This window comes from Saccopteryx bilineata, chromosome 10 (genome assembly GCF_036850765.1).
Source record: "Saccopteryx bilineata isolate mSacBil1 chromosome 10, mSacBil1_pri_phased_curated, whole genome shotgun sequence".
Lineage (NCBI taxonomy): Eukaryota > Metazoa > Chordata > Mammalia > Chiroptera > Emballonuridae > Saccopteryx > Saccopteryx bilineata.
The window spans coordinates 14,658,182-14,670,588 of record NC_089499.1 but is presented as its reverse complement, the minus strand read 5'-3'; the positions used below and the strand labels follow the sequence as shown (position 1 = coordinate 14,670,588).

The window sequence follows — 12,407 nt, the reverse complement described above, 5'->3', positions numbered from 1 at the left end:
TTTCACTGCAACCATCACCATTGACTTCCTCCCGCTGTTAGTTGGTGTTTGCTCAGGAAATCTGAACCACACACGATAATGGGCAGTTGTGTGTGCCTCTCCCTCCCCGCACCCCAGCCAAGAACTGCTGGGTGTGGGGTGTTCTGAGCCAGGATTCCCTCTGTCAAGATTACTAACGCACGCACCTTGCTTAACAGCTTTATAGACTTGTGCCGAACAGCAGGATGGAAAAATATTGTAGTCCCGTTTAAAAAACAACTTGGGGGCAAAAAGATGTTATGCTAGAGAGAAAGCTGAGGGGTTACTGTGGGGACAGGCAGGTAGGTACATTGGTTGGTTGGTTTCCAGAATGTTAGGACTGGGGAGATACCGTATTTTTTGCTCCATAAGACGCCACCTGACCACAAGACTCACCTAGGGTTTTAAGGAGGAAAATAAGAAAAAAAAAATTCTGAACCAAATGGTGTGTTAAAATATTTAACAAAATGCCGTATTTTTCGCTCCATAAGATGCATGGGCATTTTCCCCTCCACTTTTTGGGGAGAAAAAAGTGCATCTTATGGAGCAAAAAATATGGTAATTATTGGCCAACACGGGAGTCTCCTTCCCTCCAAAAGGCAGCTCGGGCTGTTGGAGAGCCTCTTGCTGCCCAGGTGAAAGGGGCTTACCTTGCCACCAGGAGAGAGAGGTTTGGGTGCTGTGACTCTGCCCAGGTGTTTCCCGTCGATGGGTGTGCACTGGAGAGACGGTGTCCCAGCTCTGGTTTTGTATTGTGTTCTTGGTTCTGTGTGTTTGTTCTGTTGTTCATTTCCCCCTCCCTCCTGTTTCCCAGGGAGCCCTGGAGGAGCAGCTGGCGCTGAGCGGTGACGGTGCCTACAACGCGCACTTCGGGGAGAGCCTGGCCAGCCTGGGCGACCTTGACGATGACGGATTCCCAGGTCGGCGAGCGCGCGCGTGCTCATTCCCAGGGGACGCGCTCCCGCTCTCCCTGCCCGCTTGGAAGGCCTGTGGGCGCACGGGGGGGGGGGGGGGGAGAGGACGCGTTTGAGAGATGTCCTCTCAGTGTAGACACTGCGGGCTGAGCTCCGAGCCCGTGGGAGCTCTGCTTCTCGGCGGTCACTTCTCGTGTGCTCGGTGTGCTTTGCTACCACGTGGTTGTGCGAATGAGCCTTGCGGCTGGTCCGCTGGGGCTTCTTACCGCCGAGAAGCTGGAACCGGTTTTCTCCGGCACAAACGTGCTTCTTGTTTCTGAGCCTCTGATGCGGCACCGTGCTCAACACTGTTGTTAGTGAAATGAGTGAGGAGGGAACTGGACATTCTCTCCCTTGAGAGTGACAGGATATTAAGTGTTGAGGGGTGGGGGTGGGGATACCTAATGTCTAGTTCCGTTTGGACAGGACTGTCCTTCCCAGTCTTGGCTCCTCTCTCCGCTCTGTTCGGTCCCCCTCCCCTCACCGTAGAGGCGGTATCCAGACATCAGGAGCTGTGGGAGCCATCCACACGGGTGGGGGCGGTAGCTGAGGTGTGGGAGGTGGGCTGGGGGACAGCTCTTGCCTCAGGCCAGGCGCCCAGGCTGCCTCGATGCCCTCCCACCAGCAGCCAGAGAGGGCTTCATTCACAGAGAGCGGGTCTCCACTGGAGGTCCTGTGGAGACCTTGACCTCACTTCTGCAGACATAGCACTTTTGTTGGATACAAAGGATAAAAAGTAAGGAAGATCTAGGCCTTGTTCCAGGAGTTGTCAGCTTGTGAGAATAATGTTGATTGTGTGTGTGTGTGTGTGTGTGTGTGTGAAGTGAATGCCACTTTATACAATTTCCTTACCCAGGAATAGAGTTGACTTTCTCGTTTATGCCATAACCCTTATCTATAGAATTCCCGTCTCTCGCAGACGGAAACTAGGCCAGGAGGTTTCTATTTGTATTTCTTTTATTGGACAGCTCAATGATTAGTTTTTTCCCTAAGAGAACGAGCTAGGAACTTCTCTGGAACTAACTCGTCTTTGGCATCTATCATTTTTCTTTCTGCTATTTTTTTTTCTTTTCTTGCTGAGAGATTGTGTGCCTTTTTTTTTTTTTCCTGCTGAGAGATTGTGTGCCTTTTTTTTTTTTTCCTGCTGAGAGATTGTGTGCCTTTTTTTTTTTTTCCTGCTGAGAGATTATGTGCCTTTGGTGCTGGAACAACCAACACAGGCAAGAAATTTCTGGTATGGAGGGCCTCGGTCACGACGGCAGGAATTAGAGAATCTGGTCCTGTGTTATTCCATGTGGCTTTTCTAACCCCCGGTGTTTTTCTCCCCTCAGATGTGGCCATTGGCGCACCCAAGGAGGATGACTTCTCGGGGGCGGTCTATATCTATCACGGTGACGCTGGCGGGATCGTCCCTCAGTATTCAATGGTAATTGGTGTGAGAGTGACATGGTAACTGTTCATGCATTCATCCAACTTGACTCTGTGACACACCCTGGGGTACAGAGGAGTGCACAGCATTGTTCCTGCCTTTAGCCTTGATGTTGCTTTTTTTTTTTTTTTATTCTTTTCCAAGTGAGAGGAGAGGAGATAGATAGACTCCCGCATGCGCCCTAAATGGGATCCACCTGGCAGCCCCCGTCTGGGGCCATGCTCACAACTGAGCCATTTTTAGCATCTGAGATAGAGTTTCCACGGAGCCATCCTCAGCTCCCGGGGCCAGTGCACTTGAATCAGTTGAGCCATGGCTGCGGGAGGAGGAGAGAGAGAGAGAGGTGAGATGAGGAAGGAGGGGGGAGCAGTGGATAAGCACATGGTTACCTCTCCTGTGTGCCCTGACTGGGAATCTAACCTGGGACATCCACACACTAGGCTGACTCTCTACCACTGAGCCAACCGGTCAGGGCCGATGTTGCTTATTAAATATGAAAACACATTTATAGACTCCAGAGTTTGCTCACATTCAGGGGTACATTCTGCTTACAAAAGATAATATCCAAATTCTTACCCAGAATTAGAGCTATTTATTTAAGAAGAGGCTTTCTTTTTTCTAGTGTTTTTTTTTTTTTTGGTTGCCCCTATGTCAACCATCTGTGTTAAGCCAAAGAACTACCAGGTGCCCCCAAACTACGGCCCGCGGGCCGCATGCAGCCCCCTGAGGCCACTTATCCGGCCCCCCGCCGCACTTCCGGAAGGGGCACCTCTTTCATTGGTGGTCAGTGAGAGGAGCACTGTATGTGGCGGCCCTCCAACGGTCTGAGGGACAGTGAACTGGCCCCCTGTGTAAAAAGTTGGGGGACCCCCTAGCTGTAATCTGAAAAGACAGTGGTCCATGGAGGAGGGCCCTAAAAGTTGTCACAGGGCTGTTGTCACATTTGGCACTGAAACGAGAAGCTGGTTAAACTCTGGCCTCGTGCCCCAGACTTGGGAACATGGAAGTGGTGAGTTCAGTTTTTTGTCATATCAGCTTGGTGTTCAAACTTGCTGATGGTGTGAAGCCCAGCCCATGGGAAAACAGGAAGTCGTGCTCTCGGCAGAAGCATTATCAGGATATTTGTGGAAGTCTGTGTGTGGAGTGGCCCAGGCATGCATCTGGCTCCCAGTGGGTCAGTGACAAAAAAGGGACAGAGCACACGTGGAGAACTTTCCCATCAGCACATATTGATTTATTGGGCACATATTATGTGTTATTACTTCCTATTTATGCTTATATTTCTCATCACAAAGAAGCTTGTCTCCTATCTTTTTTTTTTTTTTTTTTTTTGTATTTTTCTGAAGTTGGAAACGGGGAGGCAGTCAGACAGACTCCCGCATGCACCCGACAGGGATCCACCCGGCATGCCCACCAGGAGGCGATGCTCTGCCCATCTGGGGCGTTGCTCTGTTGCAACCAGAGCCATTCTAGCGCCTGAGGCAGAGGCCACGGAGCCATCCCCAGCGCCCGGGCCAACTTTGCTCCAATGGAGCCTTGGCTGCGGGAGGAGAAGAGAGAAAAAGGAGAGTTAGGAGAGGGGGAGGGGTGGAGAAGCAGATGGATGCCTCTCCTGTGTGCCCTGGCCGGGAATTGAACCCAGGACTCCTGCATGCCAGGCCGACGCTCTACCACTGAGCCAGCCGGCCAGGGCCGCTTGTCTCCTATCTTAATTATTGCTAAGGAATCACAATGTTTAACTGAGTCTTGTTCATGTAAAATGTTCTGTTAAGTGTTCCACGTAATGAAACAGTAGTAAAAGTACCAGCACCTGTTCACGTATTAAAGTTTCTAGGTAAGAATTAAAAAAAAAAAAAAAAAGGCTTTCCAAGTTGATTTTTAGAGGCAGCACATAAACGTAAGTTCGGGTGATTGTTCATCATCGCTCTTCCAGCTGCAGGGTGTGAGTTGTCTGATGAAGGGCTGAGGGTCGCTGCCAGCAGCGCTTCATTCCGGTTCCCTCTGTGCGGGGGCCTCCTGCTCAGCTGCGTGACTCCTAGAGGCGGATGCTGAGCGGAGGGACCGCTTCCCCAGAGCCTGCTCGGCCCTCTTCTCACCTCTGGTCCTCATGACCGCCGGGTCCGATGGGTACCGCTGTTACCCACCCTTTGTTGATGAGATGACTGTGGCTCAGGGAGGTTATTTAACTTCCCTAAGGTCACCAGCCAACCACATGGCCCCTGACACTGCCAGGCTGACTCCCAAACCGTTTATCGTAACCACCATCCTCACCCGGAGAAAGGAACACTCGGGCAAGCTTAGTTGGAAAACTTCGGAATCTGGACACTTAACTTTGTTATGGGGGCGTACATACTCCCAAGGGGCATTTATCGACACGGTTCATCGACTTTTGATTAGAAATGAACAGTTGGCCCTGGCCCGGTTGGCTCAGCGGTAGAGCATCGGCCTGGCTTGTGGGGGACCCGGGTTCGATTCCCGGCCAGGGCACATAGGAGAAGCGCCCATTTGCTTCTCCATCCCCTCCCTCCTTCCTCTCTGTCTCTCTCTTCCCCTCCCGCAGCCAGGGCTCCATTGGAGCGGGGATGGCCCGGGCACTGGGGATGGCTCCTTGGCCTCTGCCCCAGGTGCTAGAGTGGCTCTGGTCGTGGCAGAGCGATGCCCCGGAGGGGCAGAGCATCGCCCCCTGGTGGGCAGAGCTTCGCCCTTGGTGGGCGTGCCGGGTGGATCCCGGTTGGGCGCAGGCGGGAGTCTGTCTGACTGTCTCTCCCCGTTTCCAGCTTCAGAAAAAAGAGGAAAAAAAAATGAACAGTTAATGGCAGGGATGGACTCTCAGGTGATTCAGCTGATGTGGCAGAACGAAGAGGGCTTCAGTCACAGTCGGGGTGGGGGTGTGTGTGTGTCACTCACATTCGTGTCACAAAGGGGCTGCTCCAGCCGGAGTCAGGGACGCTGTTCCCAGTGCGACAAGCTGACGGTTCTTCCATGCCACTCTTTAATTCATTCCCCTTTCTTGAGTTCACCGTGAAAGGTGTTGATTTAAGATCGTTGTGTGTCTTTCTCAGTGTGTGGCCCCTGTAATCTTTGTCCTAAGGAGCTGACCAGGGTCATTCAGGGGGCACTCCCGTCCTTGTCCTCGGGCAAGCGGTCGTCCGGGTCACCCTCCCTTCATCCTCCGGGATGCTTGGTCCCGGACCTCGGCAGCCAGTCACTCGGGGAGGCAGTCTGTGAGGGACCCCCGCCTCCCTTCCTCCCGCGCCCTTCAGTGTTTTGTTATGTTGCTGGGTGGAATCCCGCAGGCGAGCGGAGTATATAAATTTTGTGGTTAGCGTGGTGTCTTCAGTAGGAAGCAGGGATTGGCAGCTGGACCTGGCCGGCCTTTGTCAGCAGGCTGGCTCGCTAACTTTGACAAAGAGAGAAATAGTTAGGGGCTCTTACCAAAAAAGAAACCCCAACTATGATTATACTTTTCCAGGCTGCTAATATGTATGTGATAAGGTCAGTGATTTAAAAGAGGGGGAAAAAATCCTTTTATGACAGATTCTTCAGGGCCCAGGGCCGGACAGAGCAGGCATTGTGTGGGTGAACTCGAGGAGGGAACCAGAAACAACTCCGGGCAGGGGAATCGCTTTTCTTTGGCCCGGGTTGGTATTATTTCTACCGGATAAATTGTGAGATCAGAGTCAAGTTCCTCCACTTTACTCTTTAACTCGTTCCTCTTCCTCCGGTTCACCACGGAGAAGTGTTGATTCTAAGACGCTTGTGCATCTCTCTTGAGGCGAGAGCCCCCTGGGCATGTCCCGGCGGGGGGGGGGGGGGGGGGGCTGTGATCTTTCTCCCGCCACGAGGGCACTGCCTCTAATCCTGGTCAAGCAGAGGTTTTCCAGGGCTCCTGGTTTTCATTTAGGGTTATTAGCACCGAGCAGACTTATCTCCCTGGCTTTATGGCATAATGGCCTGCAGATGTCTGTGGGATAACTTAAGCCTGCGTTGCCACCCCCGAAGGGACCACCCCTCTGCTCTTCCCTCTCGTCCCAGCCACAGCAGACCTTAGAAATGCAAACCCAGGGGGAGCTGCCATCAGCGCTCTGGACTTCAGAGCCGGAACGGTCTGCTGCTGCAAGACGTGGCTTTCACGAAACATGCAGGCACACATACACGCTTGTTTATAGACAGCCATGTGGGATGTGGGCTCTGCCTGTTTGCAAGAAACGTTTCTTCAGTGTTTCCTGCAGCGTGCCGATTTGTACTCTAGTGCTTGCACGTTTCCTGTCGGACGGCTGAACTGAAGATGGCGAGTGGAGGGTTATTAGTAGTTACCGGCTGCTGGGGGTGGGGAATGCCCCCCGGTGTCTCCCATCTGTAGACACCTATGGAAACTCCCCCTGCCCAGCCTCACGACTTCTCTGGGATGATTCAGTAAGGGAAGAGATAAGGAAAGAAAGTCCGAAGTCAGCCCCTGTGTCTACACAGGCGACCGTGTAGACAAAGCAAAGGAAGAGCGGGCCAAATCCCAGAAGAGAGGACTTTTCTGATCCGGGGAGCTTGGTATCTTTGTGAGGAACTGGACCACACAAATGTGGCTGTCTGGTGAAGGCTGCTGGTAAGGCAGATAGTCTTGAGCCAGTGTGGCATGTGGTTAACGGATGCTGAGCTTCACGATGAATAAAAGTACAGGTGATAGTATGCCCACCATCGCAGGGCTGCGTGCGACCTCTGAACGGTTTGCCTTTCAGGGAGGAGGTGGCTTTGGCTCATTTTCCTGGGTTTCCTACCCTGTATGGAAGGTTCAGGACCACTGAGTTCTAGGCTTACAAGGTTAAAACGGTCTCATCCTATCGGTGAAACTCAGGACCCTGCAGCTCCTGGGTCGGCTTAATGGAGAGGTGGTTGCCCCGTGGACATCTTGTTCATCTAGACATGCTAATAGCCTGCCCGCCAGGGAAAGACTCCACCCTGCGCCTGGTAGGAGAGGAGGCTTCCATGTTTAGTACAGATTTGGGCAGAGTGATTTAGGGGGAAGTATGTCCCTAGAATTTCAGCCAGCTCTACCTGTGTAAAGACAAAACAGAACCGTCGTTAGAAATGGAAGCTAAACTTGACCCACTTCAAACTTCATTCAACACGTCAAAACGTTAACACACTAGTCTAGGTAGATTTTTCGTGAGCACTGAATTTAGAAAAAAAAAAAAGAATTAAACGATGGCATTTGGCTAAGGCAAGTAAAATAAAAGAGTGTGTGGTCTTCACCCGATCAAATTAGGACTCAATTTTTTTTCCTTTCTTTCAACAAAGTCAGGACCAAATTAGGACTCCATTTTTTTTTTCTTTCTTTCAACAAAGTCAGGACCAAGTGTCCTATGGGAGCTGCGCTGAAACAGTTGTGCGTGCTTGTTTGCGACCGTGCGCCTTCCCGGTGACTCAGTTTCCCTGTTGTCTGTTTCAGAAACTGTCGGGGCGGAAGATCAGCCCGGTTCTCCGGATGTTCGGGCAGTCCATATCAGGAGGCATTGACATGGATGGAAATGGCTATCCCGGTAAGCTGTTTTTCTTTACAGGCAGAGGAGATAAACGCAGACAAATGCACGAGGCAGAGCCATTTCCAGTCTGATTAAGCGGCGGTTACAGCTACGTAGGGTTAGGGAAGTTCACACACTGAGAGGGGGTGTTTGATTGCACGGCGCCAGGAAGGGTCGTTTCTGTGGCAGCAGGTCTTTCTAACGAAGGACAGAGAGCACCGTCCGCATTGAAGATGGTAAATAGTGAAACCCCGCTTGCCAGTAGCCAGGAGCTTCTGACTCTTCAGAGGGAGAAAGGAGTTGAGTGGCAGCCCTTCCCCCTCACAAAAGTTATTGAAAGATTGTGAGCAAAAACAAAAACAAAGAAATGCTGACAGACAGTGCAGACCATTGTTCAGGCTGGCTGGCTTGTCCTCAGGGCCAGTGCCTGGTGGTCTGAGGCTAACTGAACAACCGTGTATGATTGCAAACTCCAGTCCCAAGTGATACGCAGTTCAGGTGGGACCGGGCCGTGGAAGAGTGGCTCTTTCGGTGCCTGAAGGGGATGGAGTGGGATGAGAGAAGGACACGGAGATAAGAATTCTTTAAAAAATCCAAAATCACCGTGGAATTCAGAAAAAAATTTCCTTAAGACGATATAGTTCGTCTTGCTGTCTAGCTTGAGAAAATGTCACTTACCGCTTAAAATGCCTCAGGAGGATCTGGGGAAACTGATGCAATGCTGTGGGAAGGCACCAGATCCTGTCGGTTCGTAGGGACAGAGGGGTTCTGAGTGTCCCTTGTCACTCTGCAGACCAGAAACAGGAAAAGGGGCAGTGTGGAAGGTTTTGTCCCTGTGGGTCCTCATGGGTCTTTTGCAGTGTGAGACATCAGTCCTCCTTGTCCTTGGCAATTTGTGGCCATCCCTAAATAGTGCTTTGCCTCGGTTGAGCACTTTAATATATGCAAACTGCTTCCACATGCAATGGGCTTCTGGTAGTCACCCCCCCCCCTTAGTAGGGAGGTGGAGATGGGGGTGTCCCTCACTTGACAGTCAAGGATACTGAGCCTCAGGGAACTTTGAGGATTGGCCGGAGACCACTGTGTGGTGCGTGAGGACCCAGACTGCCTCTCTCTAAATGCAGGTGTGTTAATACTCCATGACGAGTCTGAATTATCTTGCGGTTTTCATAAGAGAAATGGCCAATGTATCAGGTTCTTTCATTTTCAGATATTCAATCAGTTCCAGAAGACCGCTGGAAAATAACACAACGCATAAGTGTACCCAGGCGCAAAAATGTTAGCAGCACTACAGTTCACTGATTTGCTCTTGGTTTTTCTCTAATTGAGGATGCTGTGTAGACGTAGAGATTCAGACTATTGGATTCACATGCTGGGTTCTGTGAAGCAGTCATGGAAACCCCAGAGTCAAGGGGCTTATCTTAGGAAGAAAGTCAGGGAGCTGTTGGGTGAGTGAATACTCCCTAAATTAAAGTTACTTAGAATAAACATTCCCAGCTAACACTTGTGTTTTGGTTTGTAGTTTACCAAGTATTTTCTGTATTAAATATCTAATTTACTAAATTGTACTGGATACCTATTTAAATATTTTAAAAGTATTACTTTGAATACATTTCATATTATGTGTCATAAATAGTGAGTAAGTATAAGGTCTACCGGAAAGTTCTGTCCGTTTTTGGAATAAAACAAAATACAAATTTTTCTTACCGTCAATAAACTTTATTAAATAATATATTTCCACACCAATCCTATCTTCCAAATATGGTCTGAAATGGTTTGCTGAGCTGAATTAAGCCTTTCTGCGATCTCCGATGTTGTCAGAAAAGGATCTTGCTCCAACATGGTCTTAACAACATCGTCATCGATCAAAGATGGTCGCCCAGAACGTGGCTTATCAGAAAGGTCGAAATCACCGGTTTCGAATTTTTTGAACCATCTTCTGCATGTCCTATCAGAAACTGTACCTTCACCAAACACTTTCAATAAATTTCTACATGCTTCTGTAGCATTTCTTCCTTGTTGAAATTCGTATACAATACAGTGGTGTAAATGAACTTTATCAGTAGCCATGGGTACACTTATCGCTTCACACATAAGACTAACGTGAATCAACTTTGTTTTAGTTAATTTGCTACGTCAGTATGTATACATTAAGTGATAAAAATAGAGAGGCACACATGCGCCAAATAAACGTGCTTACATGTCGAAACTTGTGATAGAAATGGACAGAACTTTCCGGTAGACCTTATATTTTCTGATTTCAATATTATGGAATATTATCGGCTCTGGGAGGACGAGGGATAATGATCTCCACTGTATAGACGAGGACATTGAGTGGCTCAGGTCAGAGAGTGAGGGGTGGGAATAACTCACGTGGTCCACAGACCTTGGAGCCTTTTTCCAGGAGCCCTTTAAACCCAGGAATCCCTCTCATTCATAGATGTCCAAAAGAAATACAGTGTGGGTCACCTATGTAATTTAAACTATTCTAGTCACCACATTAAAAAAAAGATAAAAAGAAACAGATGAAATTGTTTTCTTTAGCCCAGGAGAGACAATGTATTATCATCTTAATATATAATCAGTGTATGAATTGAGAAGCCAGGCTGGTGTTCTTTCGCACCGGGTCTTTGAAATCGGTCTGTATTTTGTACTTAACAACACATCTCACTCAAATTATGGACCAGCTACATTTCAGGGGCTCAACAGCCACATCTGGTTGATTGGCTGCCAGATGGGACAGCGCGCTCCGACTCTTAGGAGATTATTGTGTGGCACAGAGGGTGGCTGTTGGGCCCTCGACCTTGAGGCCCGGCCCCCATGGCTGTGGAGCCCCTTGGGGTGGGCGGGGGGGTTGGGTTTCAACAAGTTTCTCAATCTGTAAACTTCTGATTTTCAGATGTAACCATTGGAGCCTTCATGTCGGACAGTGTGGTTCTTCTAAGGTGAGATGCTTCTCTCTTGCTTCTTGGGTTACATTCTCTACCGCGAGGGATGGAATTTGGTGGTGGTGGTGGTGGGGGAGATGGCTGGGGAGTCACTGACCATTAGTCAGCAATTCCCTCTGCTCTGTTCCTTGCAGGCGGGGTGCTTAGTAAGTGGGAATGCCACCTTTCTTCTTACTCTCTGCCCCAGGGTTTCCAGCAGGTGGGCCTCCAGTGGCTTACAGGTGGGAGGTGATAGTGTCCTTGGGGCTTCTAGGCAGAGTTGGGGGTGTCCCGAGCCCCGGTGGATCTCACCTTTTGCCATGAATACGCCCGCTCTCTCCTTATGGTGCTCTACACACACTGTCCTGTGCGATGGCTGCCGTGACACTCAAGGGGCCTGGGAAGCACTGTCCTGCGTCCTGACCTCCCCACCCCCCAGGGACAGGGAGCCTTCTGCCCTGGCAGGGGGCAGGCAGCATTCACTCGCTGGTGGCAGCAGAGCCGAGGGGGGGGGGAACACGAGCTCAGGCCCTGTGCTCATGCTCACTGGAGCCCAGGCGGCCTGGGTCCCTCCCTCCACAGCCCGTGGGCTGACCCCACCCCCACCCCCCATGAATGTTCTCTGAGTATTTCTGTCTGGATGAGTCAGAGGAGGCAGAATTACACTTTGGAGTGGGAGCCAACCCTTAGGTTTTGTTAATAACCTGATGGCAGAACTTTCTAAAATAGGCCAGTGGGATCGGAGCGCTGGAAGGGGTCCCAGAGGCCGTGTGGTCCCCACCCTGATCCTTCTCACTCAGCAGCGCCTTCCTCCCAGTCACTGCTCAGGGCCACCGGCCTCTTCTCGCCTTCCTCCCAGTCACTGCTCAGGGGCCACTGGCCTCTTCTCGCCTTCCTCCCAGTCACTGCTCAGGGCCACCGACCTCTTCTCGCCTTCCTCCCAGTCACTGCTCAGGGCCACCGGCCTCTTCTCGCCTTCCTCCCAGTCACTGCTCAGGGCCACCGGCCTCTTCTCGCCTTCCTCCCAGTCACTGCTCAGGGCCACCGGCCTCTTCTCGCCTTCCTCCCAGTCACTGCTCAGGGCCACCGACCTCTTCTCGCCTTCCTCCCAGTCACTGCTCAGGGCCACCGGCCTCTTCTCGCCTTTCTCCCAGTCACTGCTCAGGGCCACCGGCCTCTTCTCGCCTTCCTCCCAGTCACTGCTCAGGGCCACTGGCCTCTTCTCAAACAAGGTCCCCCCCCCCCCCGTGAGGGTTCAGTGGCTTCCGAGGGAACCAGTGAACCCCAGGGTAACTCAAAATGTCCAATTGTGGAGGAGAGAGAATGCCCTTGAGGTGAACAGTGTAAACTCTGGGGCCAGGTGGTCTGGATCCCAAGCCTGCCTCAGCCCTTCTGAGATGGGTCTTGTAATCTCTCCTTCGGGGTCCCCGTCTGGTAAACAAGGATGCAGTCCCGACCTCATGGGGCTCTCACGAGCACTCAGAGCGTTAGTACGTGCAGAGCAGGGCCTAGCTTAGTGCTCAGTAAACGTGAGCACTTCTGACATGAATTAGGTAAATTTGCC

At 51.0% G+C, this 12,407-nt stretch overlaps 1 protein-coding gene across 1 annotated transcript in view; it reads left to right on the top strand.

Moving 5' to 3' along the window:
- The window catches only part of ITGA9 (integrin subunit alpha 9), a 348,465-nt gene that overhangs the window by 68,270 nt on the left and 267,788 nt on the right, over positions 1–12,407 (top strand). The window contains exons 10-13 of the mRNA XM_066244543.1: positions 833–938; positions 2,303–2,397; positions 7,844–7,934; positions 10,816–10,861. Coding sequence (XP_066100640.1) covers positions 833–938; positions 2,303–2,397; positions 7,844–7,934; positions 10,816–10,861 — 338 coding nt within the window. The remainder of the gene's footprint in view (positions 1–832; positions 939–2,302; positions 2,398–7,843; positions 7,935–10,815; positions 10,862–12,407) is intronic.